The sequence below is a fragment of the Gobio gobio genome (assembly GCF_949357685.1).
Source record: "Gobio gobio genome assembly, chromosome: 8".
In the NCBI taxonomy this organism is placed as follows: domain Eukaryota; kingdom Metazoa; phylum Chordata; class Actinopteri; order Cypriniformes; family Gobionidae; genus Gobio; species Gobio gobio.
In genome coordinates, this window is record NC_137114.1 from 40378923 (window position 1) to 40401130 (window position 22208).

The window sequence follows — 22208 nt, forward strand, 5'->3', positions numbered from 1 at the left end:
AACTCAGTGTTGCACCACATGCAAATTAGTTTCTTGCTATTGGTTCAAACCTGGGGCAAAGTTTCACATTCTTTGTTGCGTATTTTATAGTTTTGTTAATCATTCTTCACTGGGACTTCAAACCAAATCAGGCATGCTTGCTATTTCACTGCATGTTGTTTTTTCTAGAGAGAATAAAAGTACACCCTTAACGCATTAACAAAAGTGTTAAACATAATATTTTTTTTCTTATTTATCTAGTATCTTTTTCTAGTCAAACAATATAAATTATCTCTTCATCACGGCACCTGTTAGTGGGTGGGATATATTAGGCAGCAAGTGAACATTTTGTACTCAAAGTTGATGCGTTAGAAGCAGGAAAAATGAGCAAGTGTAAGGATTTGAGCGAGTTTGACAAGGGCCAAATTGTGATGGCTAGAAGACTGGATCAGAGTATCTCCTAAACTGCAGCTCTTGTGGGGTGTTCCCGGTCTGCAGTGGTCAGTGTCTATCAAAAGTGGTCCAAGGAAGGAACAGTGGTGAACCGGCGACAGGGTCATGGGCGGCCAAGGCTCATTGATGCACGTGGAGAGCGAAGGCTGGCCCGTGTGGACCGATCAAACAGACGAGCTACTGTAGCTCAAATTGCTTAAGAAGTTAATGCTGGTTCTGATAGAAAGGTGTCAGAATACACAGTGCATCTCAGTTTGTTGCGTATGGGGCTGCATAGGCGCAGACCAGTCAGGGTGCCCATGCTGACCCCTGTCCACCGCCGAAAGCCCCAACAGTGGGCACGTGAGAATCAGAACTGAACCACGAGCAATGGAAGAAGGTGGCCTGGTCTGATGAATCACGTTTTATTTTACGTCACGTGGATGGCCGGGTGCATGTGTGTTGCTTACCAGGGGAACACATGACACCAAGATGCTTTGGGCAATGTTCTGCTGGGAAACCTTGTGTCCTGCCATCCATGTGGATGTTACTTTGACACGTGCCACCTACCTAAGCATTGTTGCAGACCATGTACACCCTTTCATGGAAACGGTATTCCCTGGTGACTGTGGACTCTTTCAGAAGGATAATGCACCCTGCAAAAAAAGCATTAACGAGTTTGTTTGCCCATATAATCTTAAGATATTTAGGTTAAGCTTATTTGTCTTGCTGTCTACTGATGAGGGGCTCGATGAAGCAGCTTCAACTCGAGCTAAATCAGTTTTTTGTCAGTTTTTATTACATAAAATATTTATTTGATCATGACTATGATTAGACTCACTAATCATCTAAAACATCCTAAAATTATTTAACCATGCATGTTATTATTGTAGGTGTTATTTCAAAATAAATATTTAATATAAAATAATGTACATATCGCATTTATAATGGCATATTCACATATCCAGGGTTTAAGGCATTGCCTTTTATTTGTTCCAGTTGTTGTGGAAACAGACCCCCCCCCCCCACACCCCCCTCCCTCCCAAAAAAAATTTCAACACATCAGCCTCACTCATCAAATAATATTTTTTATTTTGCCAGTAAATAAATTATGCAACATAAAAAAAAAATCCAGTACATGAAAATGGTTCACTCACACTGCAAGACTAGCATCCGTTCCAGATCTTCACTGTACAATGGCACACATTCACTTCATAATTTTCAAATATTCTTGAAGCTTTTAAGGCTTCAGGCAAGAAATCTTGAAAACAGACAGTCATAGGCAGAGCATATGCACCTTCTCAGAACCACACTTACATTTTGCTTGTCTCACACTATAGGGAACTTGTGTGTTCAGTTTTCTATTGAACTGTTAACCAGAAAGTGTATGCGGGAATAATTGCAGAACTGTCCTCATGTGTCATACAAACTAATACTGTAGAAACCATCACCAGTACATATATGACTAAAGTAACAAGTAAATAGTGATCTGACTGAGATGACGCTTTTAAAAATAAACACAAACCGTTACACTTTAGTCAGTGCTTGGATAAAGATCATTCAAAACTTGTATGCTTTGACAATGATGGAAGACACTCTACAAAAAAGGAGAGTGATAAGACACAAACATCACTCCTCCTGGGATGTGATATAGTGAAGTGACAAAAAAAGGTACACATTATCATATTAGAATGACGAAAATACTGATGTGCCGCCCATGAAGTCGAAAAAATAATTATCACCCTACATCTCAACTTAATAGTGAGTGTTTATGTGTACGCAACTTTATTACAGAAAATTCCATCGACAGATTTCAAAATGTTTTGTTTCACGCTCACTTATTGCATTATATCACTCAATGCACAGACTCTAGTTACTGGAACATTCCATGTGCATCAGAGAAAACTATTAGCAAACAATAAAGAATAATTCATAATTTCATGTAGCATTTCCTTGTAAGGTCATTCACACCATTTTTATTCATTTTCATCATCGTCCACTAGAATGAACTGACATTTCAGCTTTTGGGAAATTAAAAAAAAGAAAAGACAAAAAAAGGACAAAAATGGCTCCAGAATAACACAAGCACGCAACAAACGCCAACTGTGATTGATAAATATGAAAATCATAGTGCCTGTCCTAATAAAATTAGATGTATTTACCTAGAGTAATTGATAGAGGGAAACATACAGTCAGGAGAAACATCAATTTAATAACAGGATATGACATCACCCTGTTGCAAAAGGCTCCACGCGCACACAGACACACAATCGCTCTCTCTCGTCCTCACAAACATGCTTAAGTTATCAATAAATAAAGAGGACAATCGAATGACACAATGTTCTCAAACGCCGTTGCACATCTGGATCTTATAAACGACGCTTTAGCAGTACAACCGAAGGGAACCTTTTCGCCATTTTGAGTTACCATGTGAAATCAAACACTAGGGATGCAAATGAGCGACTGATCGGTGTTAAAAACAGAAGAAACAAACATAACTGACAGGAAACGTCACAGTGGAGATGGACAGCAATTGTGGATTTCATTGGGGACCTCCTCAGAAACTCATTATTCGCCTCTTTAGTTTGAGTTTTGGATCAAAACTTGATGGCATCAGCCAGTGAAAATGGTATTTTAGTTTCCCCCCCAAAGACAACACACTGAACGGCTGATATATGGTGAACACATTGATGTGATTTAACTATCCTAGAATGACCAGAGACTGTCAATATTTGGACTCTGCCTGGATAATACTTATTTGCACTTACTTAAATGCTAATAATCATGAGACAGCTGATCAGTAACTGCACAAGCTTTTGTTCAGAGACACTCTGTCATAATAGGATAATAAGGAATAAAAAAAAACTGATTTCATGTTTCCCACTAAATGTGACAACAAATGACGAGGCTTTCTCAAGGAACCTTGGAAATAGAGGGGAAAACAATCCCTATAATGATTTCGAGATCAGCACTCTTGTGCTTTGCTTTGGCAATGTGTGTTTAGCAAGAACCATGAGGCGCTAATTAAAGTTAGCACAACCTATTAAAATAACCTACTTTACCTGAGGTTGGAGAGACGCTTGCTTTACACGGACTCATGTAACTGTGCTTTACTGCTTGTGTGTGCTCAGGTGTGATGGGGCAATGAGAATAAATTGGAAATGCGATTCAAATTCAACGGGTTCAATGAGTTCACCTCATCACAGGCCCCTGGAACAAATCAGTCGGCATCTCAGTCACTATTCGAGACAGATAACGGACATTTTTGCTCAAAAGTAATTAAAAAAATTAACCACATTATACTGACCTTCCGACTTGGCGCACACTGGTAATGCATTTACACCAAAACAAACAAAAACATTTCAAAACCGCCAGCTTTTCTCCGCAGACCTTGACCCTTTGTGACCTCGTCAGGATTTCCTGGCATTTTGAAGAGTAACTTGTCGTCTAAACTGCAATTAGCCAATCAAATCTTTCTTGGCTTAAAGATGGTTCAACGTTTGCAAACTTTTGACGAAGAAAAAAGTGAAAACGGAACCCAAAGCCGTGGAAAAACAACCCAAATGAAGCCATGCTGTGGCTGAGAGTGTGAAAAGTGCTAATGCTAGTCCTCCATCCTGGCACGCGACTCCAGTGTCGGCGTGCACGGCCAGGTGTTTGCAGTGGCGACGATGGGACGGCTCTCGGCCGGTGAGGATGGGACGTGGCGGGGTCCAGGCGGAGGATGTGGGAGGGAGAAAAACACTCGTAACACGGCACACACAAGCAAGTCCTCGGATGAATGTGACATTCCCACTGACCGCATGCTGCTGGAGATGTACACATACAAAAGGCCAAACGGCCACCATGCATACTGACTACCAATGGCAAAAATAGAATCCTTTTGTCTTTTTTCCTATTTTTTTTTTTTAAATCTCCTATTCTGATCCCCATGTGTCTTCACTGTAAGGTAAGGCAGGGATTTATTCTTTTTTTTAAATAAATTTTTTATCTGATGTGTGACTGTCTGTCGTTAAAACAAGCTCATGACTACGCCACCAGACCAGCAGCCTAAGCAGTATCTTCGAGACATCACCATCCCTCCCCCCCGCTGCTGATCCTCGACAGGTACGTCGTCCTTGGGAACGGTTACAGATCATCTCCGGAGTCGTTTCCGCGCTACGCCATGTAGATGAAGGTGTTAATGTCTGTCTCGTCTCTCTTGATGTACTTGTGCTCAATGAGCCACTCGATCTGCTCCTTGATCATTTTCTTCTGAGGGAGGAACATGTTCTTGAGGATCTCCACCAGCTCGGTCTGCAGCTGAGCGTTCGTGATCTTCTTACGCATCTTCATGATCTGAATGATGGCCTCCTGAAATGTTGCGGAAGGGAAAAAAAAAGACACATTAACTCATGTGCATCAATTAAAAGACTAATGTCCATGTAAAAAAAAATCACAAAAAATGTAATATTGGGAGCACAGACAAAAAAAAAAAAAGTGTAAAAAGTTAGAGGTTTAAGTTTATGAAAATGATTTATGAACAATATTTTATATAAAACATATATTTTATGAAACATGTTGAACTCTAAAACTGCTAGAAAATCAAAGCCATAAATCTAAAAAAGCTGTGTTCCGAATTTTGAGGTTGCGCAGAACCAAATATTCCCTATTAGATGCCAGTAAAACTCCACTGTTACACAGTGTTTGGATTTGGGATTTGAAAATATTTCTCAAATATTACAAGCACACACACCATTTTTTATTACACACATACACACCGCACTCTGACATCCATACTAACACACCCACACAGTTATAGCTGCACAACTTATACAATTGGCTATATACAAGTTTTCCTGTTCCTAAGACCCGAAGGGAGTTGCGAAGATTCTTGGGTATGGCAGGTTATTTTCGCAGTTTTTGTAGGAATTTCTCTACGGTTGTTAGTCCCCTTACTGCGTTTCTCAGCCCGTCTAAACCATTTGAGTGGTCTATGGAGTGTCAGCATGCTTTTTATTGTGTGAAGACACTTTTATGCACCACATCTGTTCTGATTGCACCTGACTATGCACAATTTTTTTAGCTTGAGGTTGATGCAACTGCTGTTGGTACTGGAGCTGTTCTTATTCAGGAAGATCTAGGTGGCATAGATCATCCTGTTAGTTACTAATTTCTCGTACATTTAATAAGCATCAGCTTAATTTTTCAAACATTGAGAAAGCCATTCAACCATTATTTGCCTTGCAACACTTTAAAGGAAATGTATGTAAGATTGTGGCCAAAACTGGTACTGCAATGAAATTAACATGATTTCTTAATGTCTATGACATATCAGGGCGATTTTATGATTAATTGAAATACATTTCTTACATACAGTTTCTTTAAAGTCTACCTTGGTTCTAGTAGTTTGCCCATCATAGTGTACACAGACTAGGGATGTCACAAGTACTGATACGTCGGTACTGAAATTATAAAAATGTGACAATACCAGCATGCTGTAGTACCGGTAGTACAGACTTTCGAGTATATTCGCGTTCAGTGGCTTCCATGTTTATCTAGGCGCAGGACTCCAGAATGTAACCGAATATATACAAGTGTCTCTGAATATTAAACTGCAAAATACTATTTAAATATTACTCCTGCATGTTCTGCGTCTCTGTGTGAATGACGGTCGGTCGGGCGATGCGCGGGCGGGCAGGTGCGCACACGCACATGCGCGCACACACACACACACACACACACACACAAACACACACACACACACAAACTCCCTCGCTGTCTTTGTAGTCTCTGCCATGTGTCACTATATGAGGACACAAACGCATAAACCGTCACTTCATGAGAATTTGCCCTTTCATTTGAGAAAACTGTCATATCATGAACACAGACACTCAAAGGTCTTCACGGCAACCCGTCAAAATAAAAGTTCGGTTTAAAAGAAATTTCAATTGGCAATATATTAGGCCTATGTTGTAGCCTACTGTAGATTTAGCTACGTCTCTATGTAATAATAATACGTCTCTACTACTAATAATAACATTTTTTTAATGAATTTTCCCTTGATCTTTTTTATAAACAAAATTTACTTTTAAACAGCATACAGCCTTTAAATGTTTATGTATTATTTACTTGATTGATTATCATCATAAATAATAAACTTAATACATTTAATATTTTTTTTAATAGTTAAATAAAAAATAAAAATAAAAAAAACATTTAGCTGTGGTACCGAAATTGGTACAGAGTACCGTAAAATTTGTATGGTATTGGCACCGACTACTGGAATTTTGGTACCGTGAAAAAATTCTGTCATCATTAACTCACCCTCAAGTTGTTTCAAACCTGAATGAGTTTCTTTGTTCTGCTGAACACAAAAGAAGATATTTTGAAGAATGCTTGTAACCAAGCAGAGAGAGCAACCATTGACCATCATAGTATTTTTTCCCCTACTATGGTAGTCAATGGTTGCTCTCTCTGCTTGGTTACAAACAATCTTCAAAATATCTTCTTTTGTGTTCAGCAGAACAAAGAAACTCATTCAGGTTTGAAACCACTTGAGGGTGAGTTAATGATGACAGAGTTTTCATTTTTGGGTGAACTATCTCTTTAACTGAAGCGTCGAGTTGAGCTTGAATTCACACTCAGCAGCTTCTGTAAACATAAACCCTGCCTACATTGATTGGTTACCTCAAACAACAACAGGCACTTGTATTGATGCACGTTTGAGTGGTTAAGTAGTTAAGAGATACTCGCAATTCTAGAGAAATAGCGGAGACAAAGGACAGGAGGAAACTTTCTAGTGAGCATGTGTTAAGCACTTGTGTTCACACACACTATCAAATTAAGAATACTTTGAAAGCTATGCACTCGGCTGTACGTATACACTAAGCGTTCACGCCAAAACTGAAGTATACTTTGGGCTTTAGTGACTAGCGTTAGTGAACCGAGAGCACTTTTAACTTTCCGTACCTGTGTTCTTAATATTCTAAGCTGGACGATGCCTTCGTTCTCTTCTTCTCTCATTCGCTCCGTCGTCAGCTGCAATCGGCCGATTAGGTTTATCTTCCCCCTCTTTTGAACCTTGGAATTTTTTCTGAGGAGAAACGAAAATGATTGATTCCGAAACAAAAGGACAAACAACAAGTAAAAGTCAAAGCAGGAGATGAGATGTTCTTACATCAAGGAGAATTCCTGGTTAACGAAAAACAATGTACTGTCCGTGAAGTCTTTGGGAGAGCTCACTTGAGGTTCATATGACAGCACTTGACGTTTGAGCTTTGGGAAGGCAACAAGAGACTGAACAAAAAGAGAGGGATAACAAGTTAAGTAGATGATGTTACAACATTCATAAACAAAGATATTTGAACTGAATAATGATTCAAAATGATTATCCATTTTTCATACTGTACATTATAATGTTGTGATATCTAAATTCACGTGTAGCATTATGATTTATTTTAGCTCTTAGTGTTTTATTCTTCATTTATTTACACAAAATAGTTTTTTAACATTGGTTATTTATCAGTTATCGACTATAACATAAAAATAATTATCGGTTTAACCATATCGGTCAGAATTGTAATATCAGTGCATCCTTAGTCCATGTGGCTCTCAACCAGCGGGCTGTGGAAGTATAGAAAGCATTTAAATGAATAAACTATTGTTAATATATTAAAATAATCTAACTTTAAATCTAAATTCAGGGAATAAGGCATTTTCCTCTAAGCATCACTTTATTCAAATACTAGAGGCATTTAGCCTTTTAAGTGAATAAGATGTTCAGCTTTTCTATTGCGAGTTTGCATAATTTCAAAGCGTTTTTCACTATGAAATAAAATGGATAATTTTTGCAATGCTTAGTCATATAAAACAAAAAAATCAACAATCTATAGCCCCGTTTCCACCGAAATTCCCCGGAACAATTTCTCCCAGGAACTTTTTTTCCCCCAGACCTGCTGCGGTCTGTGTTTCAATCGCGGTCTAAAGTACCGTGAAGATTATGCAAATTAGTCCGGTGACGTAGGACTGTGCGCGTCGACTTTACAGTTCCCACGGGATTTCGTCGTTTGCGAATTCATTTTATAAAGTCGTTGTCGGCCCATCGGTCGTATTTTTTCAACTCCATTGTTGATTCAAATAGCAAACAACTCTTACTGCACGCACCGCAACAGACTTTGAAAAATAGTGGTTGAAATAAAATGCTGCGTGAACTCATCCAATCAGCATGTTCAGAGCCCAAGTCCAACCCCCGAAAGTTCCTGAACTTTGAAAAAGTACTACCTCGCGAGCAGGGCCGTTTTGAGGGGGAAATCTTTACCCGTAACTTAATTTAGACCCTGGTCCCTGCGGTCGAAACACACTGAGTACCACCCCAAAGTCCCTAGTTCCTGGGGAAAGTTCCTGCGGTGGAAACGCGGCTTATGTAACTTTTCAGTGCATGTTCTTTTTTAAATCTTGTCAATGCAAACAATGTTCTATTTTAAGTAAACATCTTGATGAAAAAAAATAAATAATTCTTGTGCAAAAGTTTCCAGAGTGCTTTTCAATTTTTCTTCAATTAATTTTTTATGTTGATTCATTGAATACCCAGAGTGTTCGTCTCAGTTCGGCATCAGGCAGCTCAGTGGCAAGTTTCAGATTCTCAAAGCTGATCTTCTCGCGTGGTCTTTGGTTCCAGGCAAAAAGCACAGCCAGTTGGAAGGTTGTGACCTCCAGGTCGTACTGCCCTACTTCATTCTTGAAAGTGATCTACCAGAGAGCACACAGTCTGATTAGCTACAAGCTGCAAGCATTTACAGTTGCAAATCACGAAACACATAAAGGGCATAAAATACACCCACAATGCCATTGGACATGAGGTGGTGCCAGTGGAGTTTGCGGCCGCTGTGATTCTTCTTGTAGAAGTCCTCCACCTCAGGGATGAGATCTTCCAGCTCGGTGGGCAGAGACACAAACACTTTCTCTGAGCTACGGGACCAAGCTCCAGCATTCAAGATCTTTATGTTCACAGAGTCCGCTGAGTAACAGAAGGGGAGTGAAAGAGACCTTAGGAACTACTCTCCAAATGAAAACAAGCCACATTATCACCAATTATTATTTATCACAAATGTTCACTATAGAAACGTCTGAGACTTTTTGAGATATTATTAGGTTAAACTATTTTAAGGTGTCATTATACATTTAATGACTGAGTAATAATCATTAACTACATGTACTTACTATAGGGTTAGGGTAGGATTAGAGTTTGGTTTAGGGTTAGTTGCATGAAATTATGCATAATTTATAGTTAGTTACTACTACAGTAATTACATGTAACGTGTAACAAGGACACTGTAAAATAAAGGGTTACCTATTATTAATTTCTGTGACATTTCCAGGCCTGGAAATCACAATTTACAATTTACTAATATTTCCATATTTTCAGTGAACATGGGAACTCTGGATTTATTTGCAACTTAAACTATCTATACCCATACTTATGGAAATTAAATTATGCAAACATCTCCGAACATACTGAAGACGTGTACAAATCAATACATATGATTGGTATTACAATATAATATACACTACTGTTCTAAAGTTTGGGGTTGGTAAGACAATGTTTTTGAAAAGTCTCTTATGCTCACCAAGGCTGCATTTATTGGATCGAAAATTTATAAAAACAGTAACATTGTGAAATATTATTACAGTTTTATTTTTGTACGTTTTTTCAAAGGACGTCCAGCTCAGTGTAGCCAAGTCTGCGGTTTTCCCGTGGAATTGGGCTACTTTTTAGGTTGTTGCAGTGGTTAATTTTTTTTTCTGTGGGTTGATTTCCACCCCCGTAAGTACGATTTCGGCACTCCAACACCCCCAGAACACCCCCTAAACGTACAAATTCAGTGGAGAATTCAGCCACCTGACGGAGAACATGCATTGGGCTATTTTTGGGATACTTTTGACTGGGCATTGGGCTACTTTTGTTGCACAGACCTGGCAATCCAGGTCCAGGTCCAGCTCCCCCTCTCTGGATATTATGAGTGGAGCTTTATCTAGTCCAGCTCCACCTTAGTGTAAATTGGTGGAGCTTGACCTAATTAGGTATAGAGAAAAGGTTATGGTAGATTTAGGGTGTGGCTGGACCTTAAAGCTCTGCAGTGAGCAGCCTCTCGAATTTTCAGCATCATTACTCCAGTCTTCAGTGTCACATGATCCTTCAGAAATCATTCTAATATGCTGTTTTGCAGCTCAAGAATTCTTTTTTATTATTATTATTGTTAATTTTTTTGATGAAATCAGTTATGCTGCTTAATATTTTGTGGAAACCTTGATGCATTTTTTTCAGGATTCTTTGATGAAAACTCTTACTGACCCAAAACCTTTCAAAAGGTAGTCTAAATACATATATATATATAGAGAACATTGGGCTTGTAAGTCACCTGGTAAAGCCAGCTTGTTGTGTTTGTGCACCTCCTTGAAAACCTGGTTAAGATCTTCAGACACTTTGATGTCTTGGAACATTCTAGCTAGTTTGTTCACATAGTCCGCAGGCATCCCAACTTCCTGAAACATGGCAGACCGAAGCAAACAGTGAGCCATTAAAAAACAAAACACTCAAATTGAGTTTCAATCACTCTCATTTCTCTTTTATTCTCACCCTTAGCCACTCGACCATGTTCTCCTCGATCTCACTGTCCGCTGAGATGTCCAGGATCAGACGCCTGGTCAGGTGAGCTTTGTGGTACCTCATGAACACATCCTTATTCTGGACGTATTTTAGCACAAGCAGCTGCAGGAAGGAATCAGTAGTATTTACATTTCGAAACTCTTTTGACGACAACAACAACAACGTGACATGTTATAATAGTCTCACCACTTCCTTCAGCTTGAGCTCGATCTCCTCTGAGGTCAGCTTTTTGCTGAGTGGCGTCTTTCTTAGCAGCATGTCACAATAATTGGCGAGCAGCTCCGGACACTTTGACTCTGGTTGTGTTTTGAGGCCCACTCTGCATTTAGGAACATTAAAGGGACTTTTCACCCAAAAATGAAAATTCATCATTTACTCACCCTCATGTCGTTCCAACCCTGTAAGACTTTTGTTCATCTTCAAAACACAAATTAAGATGTTTTTAATGAAATCTGAGAGATTTCTGTCCCTCCATTGACAGTCTACGCAACTATCACTTTGAAGCTTCATAAAGTTCATAAAGAGATCGTAAAACTAATTCATATGAATTGAGCGGTTTAGTCCAATTTTTTCAAAGAGTCTTAATCGCTTTATATGATAAACAGATTTAATTTAGGCTTTGGTAACACTTTACAAAAAGGTTTCATAAGTTAACATTAGTTAACGTATTAGCTAACTTGAACCAACCATGAGCAGTACAATTGTTACTGTATTTGTTAATATTTGTTAACGTTAGTTAATAAAAATACAGCTGTTCATGTTAGTTCACAGTGCATTAACTAATGTTAACAAGATTTTAATAATGTATTAGTAAATGTTGAAATTAACATTAACAAAGATAAATAAAATGCTTTATAAGTGCAGTTAATTATTATTTCATGTTAACTAATGTAGTTAACTAATGTTAGCTAATGAACCTTATTGTAAAGTGTTACCTAGTCTTTTATTCACATATAAACATTCATAACCAAACACATCAGTTTTTGTAAACAGAAGCTCAAGCATGTTCTGTTGACGTGCAAGAGCCAATGAGGTTCATTCTCGTGTTACGCAGCATGTTTGAGCTTCGGCAAGAACCAATGAGGTTTGTTCTCGCACATCAAGCAAGTACAGTTGAGCTTCTGTTTATGTTAGCTGATCAATGTTTATATGTGAATAAAAGCCTAAATTCAATCTGTTCATAATTTAAAGCAATCATGTCTCTTCAGAGAATTTGGACTAAACCACTCAATTAATCTGGATTAGTTTTACGATCTCTTTTTGAAGTTTCAAAGTGGTAGTTGCTAGCTGTCAATGGAGGGATAGAAATCTCTCAGATTTCATTAAAATATCTTCATTTGTGTTTCAAAGATGAACAAAAGTATTACAGTTTTGGAAAGACCTGAGGATCAGAAAATGATGACAATTGTGTTTTCATTTTTAGGTGAACTAACCCTTTAAAGGATCATCAAACATGATTGTTATGAATTGTTACAACTCTGAAACATGGATCGCAAAAGCTCACATGCATATGGACCCTTTTCACAGACTATGAATCAAGAAAAGTTACAATTTTCATTTGAATGTACATTTATATCACTATAATTTGTGTTATATTACCTTGGTATTAAAATCTTGCTGAAAAAAAATGTGAAAAAAGTCCATTAGCATCACTCCATTAGTGGTTAAAAGAAGGTTATTTTGTGCTTCTTACTTTAAACAGAAGCCCAAAAGGCAGCTGTTACTCACCCCTTCTGTTTCAATGGCAGCTCCAACTTAAATATTGTGGCATCATTCACAACTGCTTTGTATGCCTGGGGGAAATTAAAAACGAATCATTTAAAGTCATTAAAAAAACACTAAATCATGTTATGTCAATTCATTTTCCAGCAACACCAACAGCATTTATAATGGACTTATTTAGACTTGTTATATAACCTTCCAATGTACTCATGTTTCAACACAGATCTCTGGTAACCATCTGCGGGGCGATCTAGTCATGTAGGCTACTTACTGAGACCAATAGTAAGACAGTGAGAATGAATTCGGATGGGGCGGCATGCTCACTTTGTCTCTGGCTGTCAGGAACCGAGGATCATCCTGGAACGCTTCCTTCACTAATTTACTAAAGCGATTGAACAGAGTCAGGAGCTGCTCCACGTACTTCTCAGAGTCCTGAGGAAAAACACAAACAAGAACGTTAACAGCAGCACGGCATAGTGGTGGCCTAATAGTTGAGAATCTGTCATGAAGGTCAGAACTTTTAACCCAGACAGAGAGGATATAGAAATCAAGGCCATAATTCTCACAAGAAAAAGTAATTTTCTTTGGAATAAAATAAGTAAAACCATGACCATCAATTTAATATTCAACTCCATCCAATAACGTTAAGTGCTCACAGTTGTGATGGTCTCGGCAGCGGCCACCATGTCTGCCAGTCCAGCACTGATGATGTGCTCCTCAAGGTCTTTCAGCATGGGCTCAATCCCATTGGGAACTTTATCCATGAGAGAGAACATGAGGTGCAGCTCTGTGGATGAAGAGTTCACTGAGGTTTAAAAGCTTATCTTTGAAGATATTACATAGCTGTTTAGAAAATATGCAAAGTCCAAGTTTGTGGAAAATGCACTACTGTTCAAAAGCTTAGGGTCAGTAAGATTTTTCTTTTAGAAGGAATCCATACTTTTATTCATTTAATTGAACAAAAGTGATTGTAAAAATACATTTATAATATATAAAAATCACGGGTTTCACACAAATAGTAAGCAGCACAACTGTTTTCAACATTGATAATAAGAAGAAATGTTTCTTGAGCAGCAAATCAGCATTAGAATGATTTCTGAAGGATCATGTGACACTGGAGACTGGAGTAATGATGCTGAAAAATCAGCTTTGACACCAGAGGAATAAATTACATTTTAAAATATATTCAAATTGAAAAGTTATTTTAAATTGAAATAATATTTTACAATATTCCTGTATTTTTAATTACATAAATGCAGCCTTGGTGAGCATAAGAAACGTCCATCAAATACATTTTCATACAAAAAAATCTTACCCAACCCAACATTTTGTTGATACAATGATAGTTTATATAAAACCCTTAAGGGATCATTTTAAAGGTGCACTATGTAACTTTTCCATCCCCTATAGGTCACCTGTTCAAAACAAAGGCGTAGCTTGATGACGCCACGTTTGAGCGCAGAATCTTGGGACATATGGTCTTCACCTCACAGCCGGTGGAAAAGAATCGGGATAGGACTCGGTCAGAAATCATTTTCATGGATGTGATTACTAACGTTACTGTAGTATGACTAGGTAGCAAGGCCGCTGGAACGATAGTTAAAAAGATGAACGCAACGCACGCCTCGTGAGTAGTGGGACTTTTATTATGCCACAGTCGCCGGCGCCACTTACGGTCATGAGTTTGAGGTAACGCAGCTCTGTTTATCATATTATATACATCTGAGTGTGTTGAAAATTATGTTATGACGTTATTCTCTGTGTTTACTCGGCTGCTGCTATGACACTTGTTCACACTGCAGTGGAGTAAAGCGTTTCTGCAAAATAAAACCGGAAACCGAGGGGAACGCAGATATGACGCAATCGACAGGCGACTCCCTCACACGTCCCGGTTCCTTGGGTAAAATAGCAATTTTCTCACAATTTACAAATAGTTGGAAACATTTGGGATATTCTAAGTACTCAACTGGACAAAATATATAACACTGGCCTAGTGGTTTTTGGATATTTTACTGAAAACATTTTACATCGTGCACCTTTAAATATATCGATTTCCAAATCTCATACTCACTGTCAGTCTCATTCCGTTTGATCATGCCAGGACATTCAGCCAAGATAGTTTCTTTAAATGACGTTACAAGTGCATTCACACAACATTCCATAAGCTGGGGGGAAAAAAACAATCCACAATTACAGACTGACATACCTGGCTATATAACTTTGTTTTAAATTAAATATAAAATACTGAAATCACCTATAAATAATTACATTTTTAATATTTTAAATCTTTTTTAATGATTGAAGCCCTATTTTGTGAATTAATTATTTAAAAGTCGTTCATATACTCAACTGCTTGTACAGAGTTACATTCACGTCGCGTCTCTAAATATCGTAGTGCACGTTTCTCCTCTTCCCTTAACTTAGCGTCTGCCTGTAAACAGAGATATGAGAATATATGACTGCAAATGCAAGTAAGAAATAAATGAGTGTTAGTAGGAGTCATAACTCTCCTCTTGGCTGTGCAGTTATCATCTTATCCGACTAGTATGGAATATGTAGTCTAAAATCTGATCTCTGGCAGACCGTACATATTTCATGTAGTTTTGTACTCCATTCTGCTGCAGGTAGGACGGTGCTTGGGTCCTGTAGAACCTCTCAGTGGAGTCTAGGTAGGCTTTCTCAAAGTTATCCCTGTAGATCTGCAGTTTATCATCAGGATTGGAGCACAGGTTCACTGAAAAAAGAGATTATATGAGACTTTAGCTAGTAACAGCATGAAAAAAGTCACTCAATCCAATAAAAGAACTGCAGCAAATCTCACCATATGACTCTCTGACCCCGATGACCAACTGCGAGTCAAACGCCTCTCCCAACCGCTCGGCATGGACTAACTTCATTGCACTATCCTGCAATCTATTCTTGATGTTGGAGAATATAGATTCGTTCCAAGTGTCCAGCATCAGCTGCAAGAACATAACATGCAGTACAAAATAATGAATCCCATTCTAGGTAGATTTGATTCAATTTCCAATCATAAGCTTGTGATTCAATTCAGTTCCGATATCAATTCAATTGGATATTGAATCATTTGGATAAATATCATGTACAGTACACATCAAATTTTCTCAAGGAAAAAAAATCTTTCAACTAATGCTGTAAATTATTCATTTGTTCAATTCAAATCGTTCATTCATGTTTATTTGGTGCTGTAACTAGTAGTAAAGAGGAAGAGGAAGAGATTCGTGTCACTTGAACTGAGGTGCTACAGCGATCTGTCACGCCACATTAAATAGTGGTATTTATTGTTTGGAAATTCAATGAATGAAAAATTAAATGGAATGAAATTAAATGAAAAAATGACAGAATTTGAAATCTGAGATTTTGTTTCATATCAGAGGTGACAAAGCACAAAGCTTATTGCAATTATTGGATGGGAGTAGGGATGGAACGGTTACCGGTTTCATGATAAACCAGGATAAAATGTACTGACGGTTAGTACGATCTTTTTAGTACAATTTAATTGTCATTAAAACCGATTTTGAAAACTTGCGGTCAATCCTGTCCAGTCAGTGCCAGTCTGGCGCAGGCGCAGCATTGTCTTTTGAATGAGAAGAAATGGCAGAAGGCAGTGACAGGGCTCTGGAGATTTTTCAGCCTTCTAAGGCCCCGATCACACAGAATGCGTTTTCGAACCTGAAAACAGCGCCCCGCACTGCCTTTTTTGGTTGACGTTTTTTCATTTAGGGTGCTTTCACACTTGGTTCGATTGCCTGGACTGAACCAGAGTTCGATTGCTCCCCCCTCCCCCTGCTGGGCTGTGTTCATACTATATTATTTGGGTCCGAACCGGGGTGCGTTTGCGTCATCAAAGCAGCAGCTGTTTACCCGGTTGCTTAGTAACGACAGGAGCGTGAAAGTGGCAAAATGCATAGCGTTGGTCACCTCACTTTTATATTAAACTTTTATACGCTGAAGACGAGCAGAAATGGGATTTACAGCTCTCTGTTTGCAGTATGTCAGTCACGCTCGTCAGGAAAATTTGTGAAACACACACAAACACACATTTTTATCAAATCATACGTCATTAATAGCGTTTCACTTCCGCGATTTAGTATGATTTAGTATGCGTTCACATCAGCAGCGAACCGTACCCCAGACCACCCATTTTAAGCAGACTCTGGTACGGTTCGCGGTTGGGTTCGGCACCCGAGTTCGGAAGGCCGCGTTCACATCATCCAAACGTACCAAACTCTGACGTCAATCGAACCCGGGTGCGCACCGAAACTGCTAGTGTGAAAGCACCCTTAGAAAATAGCAGTGTGCTGCGGTTGTTTTAATGTTGCTAGGAAACCCCCGAATCAGCTGTCCTGTCAGTCTAATCAAGGTAACGGTCGCCACAACGGAAGACCCGCCTCTCCGTTCATTCGATTGGGCAATAGAAAAAAAACGCGATGACGTCGGGCGCTTTCCCACTCAAGAGTTGATTTTTTTTCAACTTCAGGCGCTCCTTCTAAAACGCGAGGTGCAGCAGGTGGTTAAAATGCGAGGCGCCTGGGGGCGCATAAGCAGCGCGCATAACACCCTCTGCCAACAGAAATCTTTTAAAAAAAGGTGCCTTTCGCTGCAAAAATGCGTTCTGTGTGATCTGTGTGTGATTTTTTTTAATACATTATTTTAAGTATAATATTATTGCCTTTTTAATTATATGTAATTTCCCCAATGCACTGAAGTGATAATTCCCGAATTCGGCATTCGACAAATGAAACGGTTAGTCTTGACTGGCAACGCTACGATTCAGCTAGCGTGAGCTCCAGGCGTCCGCCCAACCGTTTCAAACAGAATAATAATACGGACTCGAGGAAGCGGCCAGGTGGAGCATTGAGGGAAATCTCTCAAAGAAGGAGCGAAATAAAGCTAAATTAGACCACTGACCTCTTCAGGGCTTCAAATGCAGGTCAGTTTCACTTGTAAATAGTCATTCAAAAAGCTGTATGCTAAATGACGTCTTTATTATTTATTGTAAAGTTACAGTAGTAATTTAGCAGACAGATATTCACATCGATTTATACGTTTGGAGGGAGCTAGCCTAATGCAATAACTTATTCAGTATTATGATTTTTCTATAAAGATGTTGTCATGATGTATTTATTATTATACTAATTTTGACATTTAAGCAATTTATTTAAAATATATTTGCATGAAATAGTTAATGTTAAATATTGGATATTTAAGACATTTTTAGATAAAAAAAACAACAACTCATTGTCCTAATGTGATACTTTGAATTTACCTAAAATAAATTTCGATTCTGAGCAACCAAATTACAAGTTTTTGGGGGTTTTTTGCAACAACGTTGAGACAGTTCTGTTCATATCGGTAGACCTGCTGAAGTAGAAGTGACAGGTAAAAGAAAAAAGCACACAAGGGAGAGAGTCGAGACAGAGAGATACAGGGAAAATAAAGATAGTGAAAAGGAAAAGGGAAGTGAAGGTGCAGTTCAAGAGAGAACCTTTAATTATTTTGCACGACCTCAGCCCAAGGATTTAAACCTTTTGTGATGACCATACAAAAAATATGGATCTCTATAGTTCCTAAATTTGTTGTGGGTGTTATGAGATGGCCTGGAAGGGTGTGACATTTCCCAGCCTGGAATTTTGTCCCAGTCCGGCCCTGGCTGTTATAATGCGTTGCTATTGACGACGGTCATTATAAAGGAAGGAAATCCCACAGAATAGAATCTTGCTTACAAAGTGCACAGAGCTGCTTGTTTTAGATGTTGTTTGGTGATTTTCAAATATAAAACTTGTTGAAATGTGTGTGTGCATCAGTTCTTTTTGAACACTTTCATTTCATTTGAATAAAACCGTGATAATTTGGGTCACTATAATCGTGATATTACATTTTTATACCGTTCCATACCTAGATGGGAGTCGTGCTGCTACAAACAATGTATAGGCAAGATTTGTTCACACATTATCTGGAAAAAGCATAGACTAAAAGACATGTTATGATATTTTAACCCAGCCCTAAAAAACAAGTTTTATCCCACTGACCTTCCTAACAATGCTGTCTTCCACATTGGACTTCTTGTTGCTGCCCTGTTTGCCCATTAGGGTGATCTCCAGCTGGCAGAACGGCTTGGGCAGAATGTCACACTGCGTGAAGAACTTCCTCCACTCCACGATATAAGCCTTGAGGAGCGCCGTGTCATCTTGGTGACTGAGCACTCTCTAAACAGCAATGATCAAGAATGAGAGATGATTCTGCTGAAGAACATCAACAAGTCACTTAATCCTGGACCTCTCTTACCGCTTGAGCTTGCTTAATAAAATCTAAAATGTCCTCCTTGAGGGCCTGGTGGATCTTTGCTGGTCCTTTGTCATCCCATAGACAAACTGCATGAACATCTCTATGAGAACGAAGGAGAATAGAAAGACAGACTCAACACTCAGACTATAGTTAATGTGTAGGTTATAAAAATATCTGAATTTCAAAGTTCTTACGAGAAAAGATCGAACCACTGCTGCTTAGTTACAGACTCTTGGCGAAGCAACTTAAGGACAATGGGGCGCATAAGATCCCACTTGTCCTCAAACTGGAGGGAACCCTTGTTCTAAGAAAAAAAGACATGGAAGAGGAAAGAGATGAACAAGAGCATGCCTGCATTCACATGTGACACAATGAACCAGACATTATGAAAGACTTTTGTGTCTAATATTTCCAGAAAATCAGGGCTTCTCAAAGCATTTACAATAGGCAAGTAGTTTGTTTCTTTTACTTCTTATGTCTGTTTTTGTAACACATTAAAATATATTTTTAATTATTTGTACTTTACATATTTATTGTAATATTTCTTTGTTTTTATTACTTTTTTGTGTGATATTAAGGTTATTAACCCTTAAACAGGCACAATTGGAAAATGATCAGCAAAAATCATTTTGTGTCACTTTTTATATAATCTGGACTTAAGTAAAACATATCCAAAGGAATTTTTGAAATATTTGATGTAGTTTGGATTTTATGAGTTTTATCTCCCAGTTCATGTTGCCTGTTAAGGGTATAAAACAAGCATTATCCACAGCATTGACATTGAATTGTGTGAAGGTAAACAGGACTTTCTGTACTGGTCAGTGAAGGGTTGGTTGTGGGTGGTGGAAGGGCCAGTAGAAATCTTGTTCCAGGACCGGGGCCCTTAGGCAAGACCCTTATAGGCCCTCCATACATACTTTTCAAAATGCGGTAAACAAAAGCATGAGCAACATATAACCTAATTTTCTTTTGCAACATCTTAAGACAATGTTCACAATTAATATTAGCAGTTGTTTTGCATTTTTTTTTTCAGAAAAAAGTCAGATTAATATATATTTACTTATCACAAAATCTGAATGTCCTGCACCAATGGCGCCCATTTTGGGTTTAGGTCAGACTGACTAATTGATCAAAGAGAACTTGAAACAAATCATGTGACCAGCATACTCAAGACTATGATAAATGATAAAAGGATATGATGAAAAAATCTTTCTTATGCCCCAAACAAGACACTAAAGAGGATGTATCTCATGGTACACGTTGCCTGTTTTTAGGGTTAAGGTACAAATCTTTCAAAATGCTACTTTTCAAACACCTTATGTATAGATTTAAAGGGATAGTTCACCCAAAAATGGAAATTGTGTCATCATTTACTCGCCCTCATGTCGTTCCAAACCCGCAAAACTTTCATTCAAATTAGGATATTTTTTATGAAATCTGAGAGATTTCTGAGACACGATGACTATGCTGAAGGCTTTTATTCACATATAAACATTCATAACCGCACACATCAGTTGTGGTAAACGAAAGCTCATGCATGCTTGACCTGCGAAAACCAATGAGGTTCATTCTCGTGTTACGCAGCACGTTTGAGCAACAGCAAGAACCAATGAGGTTTGTTTTCACGCGTCAAGCAGGTTCGGTTGAGCTTCTGTTTATGTTTGCTGATCATTGTTAATCCACTTGATTCATATGGGTTAGTTTTAAGATCTATTTATGATCTTTTTGAAGCGTCAAAGTGGTAGTTGCGTAGCTGTCAATGGAGGGACAGAAGTGGCTCAGATTTCATTAAAATATCTTCAGTTGTGTTCCGAAGATGAACGAAAGTCTTACAGACTTGGAACGACATAAGGGTGAGTAAATGATGAACTACCTTTAGCTGCGTTACCATTGCACCAGATTTAAGACTTTTAATCTTCAAATATGAAAATTATGCAATCTCAAATGTGATTGTGTGCAGATATTGTGGTGTGATTTCCACCACAATTAACAATACAACAACTAATCAAGTTTTACATTTTTAAAACATTATTGTACATTATTGTTTACCAAAGAGACAGTGAAGAGCTTGAAATGAAATATGAGAAATTATGAAAACAACAAAAAAGTAAAAATCAAGGTAAATATCACTTGTGAACACAAAATGTTATTATACATAGTTTCTAATTCTAATAAGTGTAAATATATTATTTAAGTGTACATATTTTGGATAAATAAAATGGCTAGCTATGCAATTAGTTTTAACCAGAAAAGAAGTCTGTTGTTTTATTCAAAGATGTTTAAAATGTAATTTCCACCATCCATAGATAGCAAGCAACAGGCTGAACAGCTTTTTAAAATTAACCTGATAAATTATGTCTCTAGACAGCATTTTGGATATCACTGGTGCATTTGAACACATCTATGACACCTAAAATATTGCCTAGGTACTCAGATCACTAGGTTTTCACACACAGCCACTGCATTTAACTGAATGAAAACAGACATCCTCAAAACAACTGGGATGTCTCTACTCTCTCTGAGTCAAAATCCCTGAATGATTTCCTCACATATTTTAACTTCTTAAAATATCTGACCCTAGTGACATGACATGTAAGGCAAGAAAAGATTCGCACAGGAAACTCGATATGATCAACACATATTGACATTTCATTAGCTCAGTCATAACACTCAGTGTCATTTAACCATTTGCCAAGCTAGCATCATGCGTGCTAACTGTCAACAGGCACATGCCCCTTTATAATATACATTTATAAACAACATAATACTGAGGGGCAACACCCAGTGACGTGAAAACTGTCTTCAAGTAGTCTGCATGCAGTCCAGCATTGTTGTGAGTATTGGCTTTATGAATCTCAGCTAGCTCACAGCCTGCTAGCTAAACATAGGCTGCAAGACAGTCTTTAAAACTCTCTGGACATGCACGCAAGAGTCTAAGCAAGCCGCTAAACGTCAATGGTACAGCATAGACATTTGAAGATTATAGGCGTCTACACGGGTTTTTGACTGTTTCTGGAGAATATGGAGGCAAAGAGCATAAGTGTCTCTTACCTTTAACAAATTAGACATCGCCATGTTTCCTTAACTTATCCCCTCGCCCGATCTCGCGAGATTTGGT

The 22208-nt window shown here is 38.3% G+C and overlaps 1 protein-coding gene across 4 annotated transcripts; it reads right to left on the minus strand.

Annotated features, from left to right (window-relative positions):
• Positions 1-1478: 1478 nt before the first annotated feature.
• On the minus strand, positions 1479-22201 carry cul5a (cullin 5a). Of its 4 annotated transcripts, none has more exons than XM_079824110.1 (20): positions 22142-22196; positions 19285-19394; positions 19091-19190; positions 18835-19011; positions 15603-15744; positions 15370-15515; positions 15132-15212; positions 14853-14946; positions 13438-13568; positions 13106-13213; positions 12788-12852; positions 12659-12676; positions 11246-11378; positions 11030-11161; positions 10812-10935; positions 9234-9409; positions 8980-9141; positions 7571-7689; positions 7363-7486; positions 1479-4764 (listed from the first exon to the last, which is right to left on the minus strand). In XM_079824110.1, the coding sequence occupies exons 1-20, from the start codon at positions 22163-22165 to the stop codon at positions 4570-4572; spliced, it is 2361 nt and encodes a 786-aa protein (XP_079680236.1). In that variant the 5' UTR covers positions 22166-22196; the 3' UTR covers positions 1479-4569. The 4 variants fall into 4 exon arrangements, with proteins under 4 accessions (XP_079680236.1, XP_079680234.1, XP_079680237.1 ...); XM_079824108.1 differs by having other exon boundaries at positions 11246-11402; XM_079824111.1 differs by lacking the exon at positions 12659-12676 and having other exon boundaries at positions 22142-22201.
• Positions 22202-22208: the final 7 nt, after the last annotated feature.

Bases quoted from the DNA above. Each gene is read 5' to 3' on its own strand.
- cul5a (XM_079824108.1), bottom strand. From the start codon at position 22,165: ATGGCGATGTCTAATTTGTTAAAG. The intron at 15,213-15,369 runs GTACGGTCTGCC...CTCTGTTTACAG, and splicing joins TACAAAACTACATGAAATAT to GCAGACGCTAAGTTAAGGGA. The intron at 12,853-13,105 runs GTGAGCATGCCG...AATTTCCCCCAG, and splicing joins TCCTGACAGCCAGAGACAAA to GCATACAAAGCAGTTGTGAA.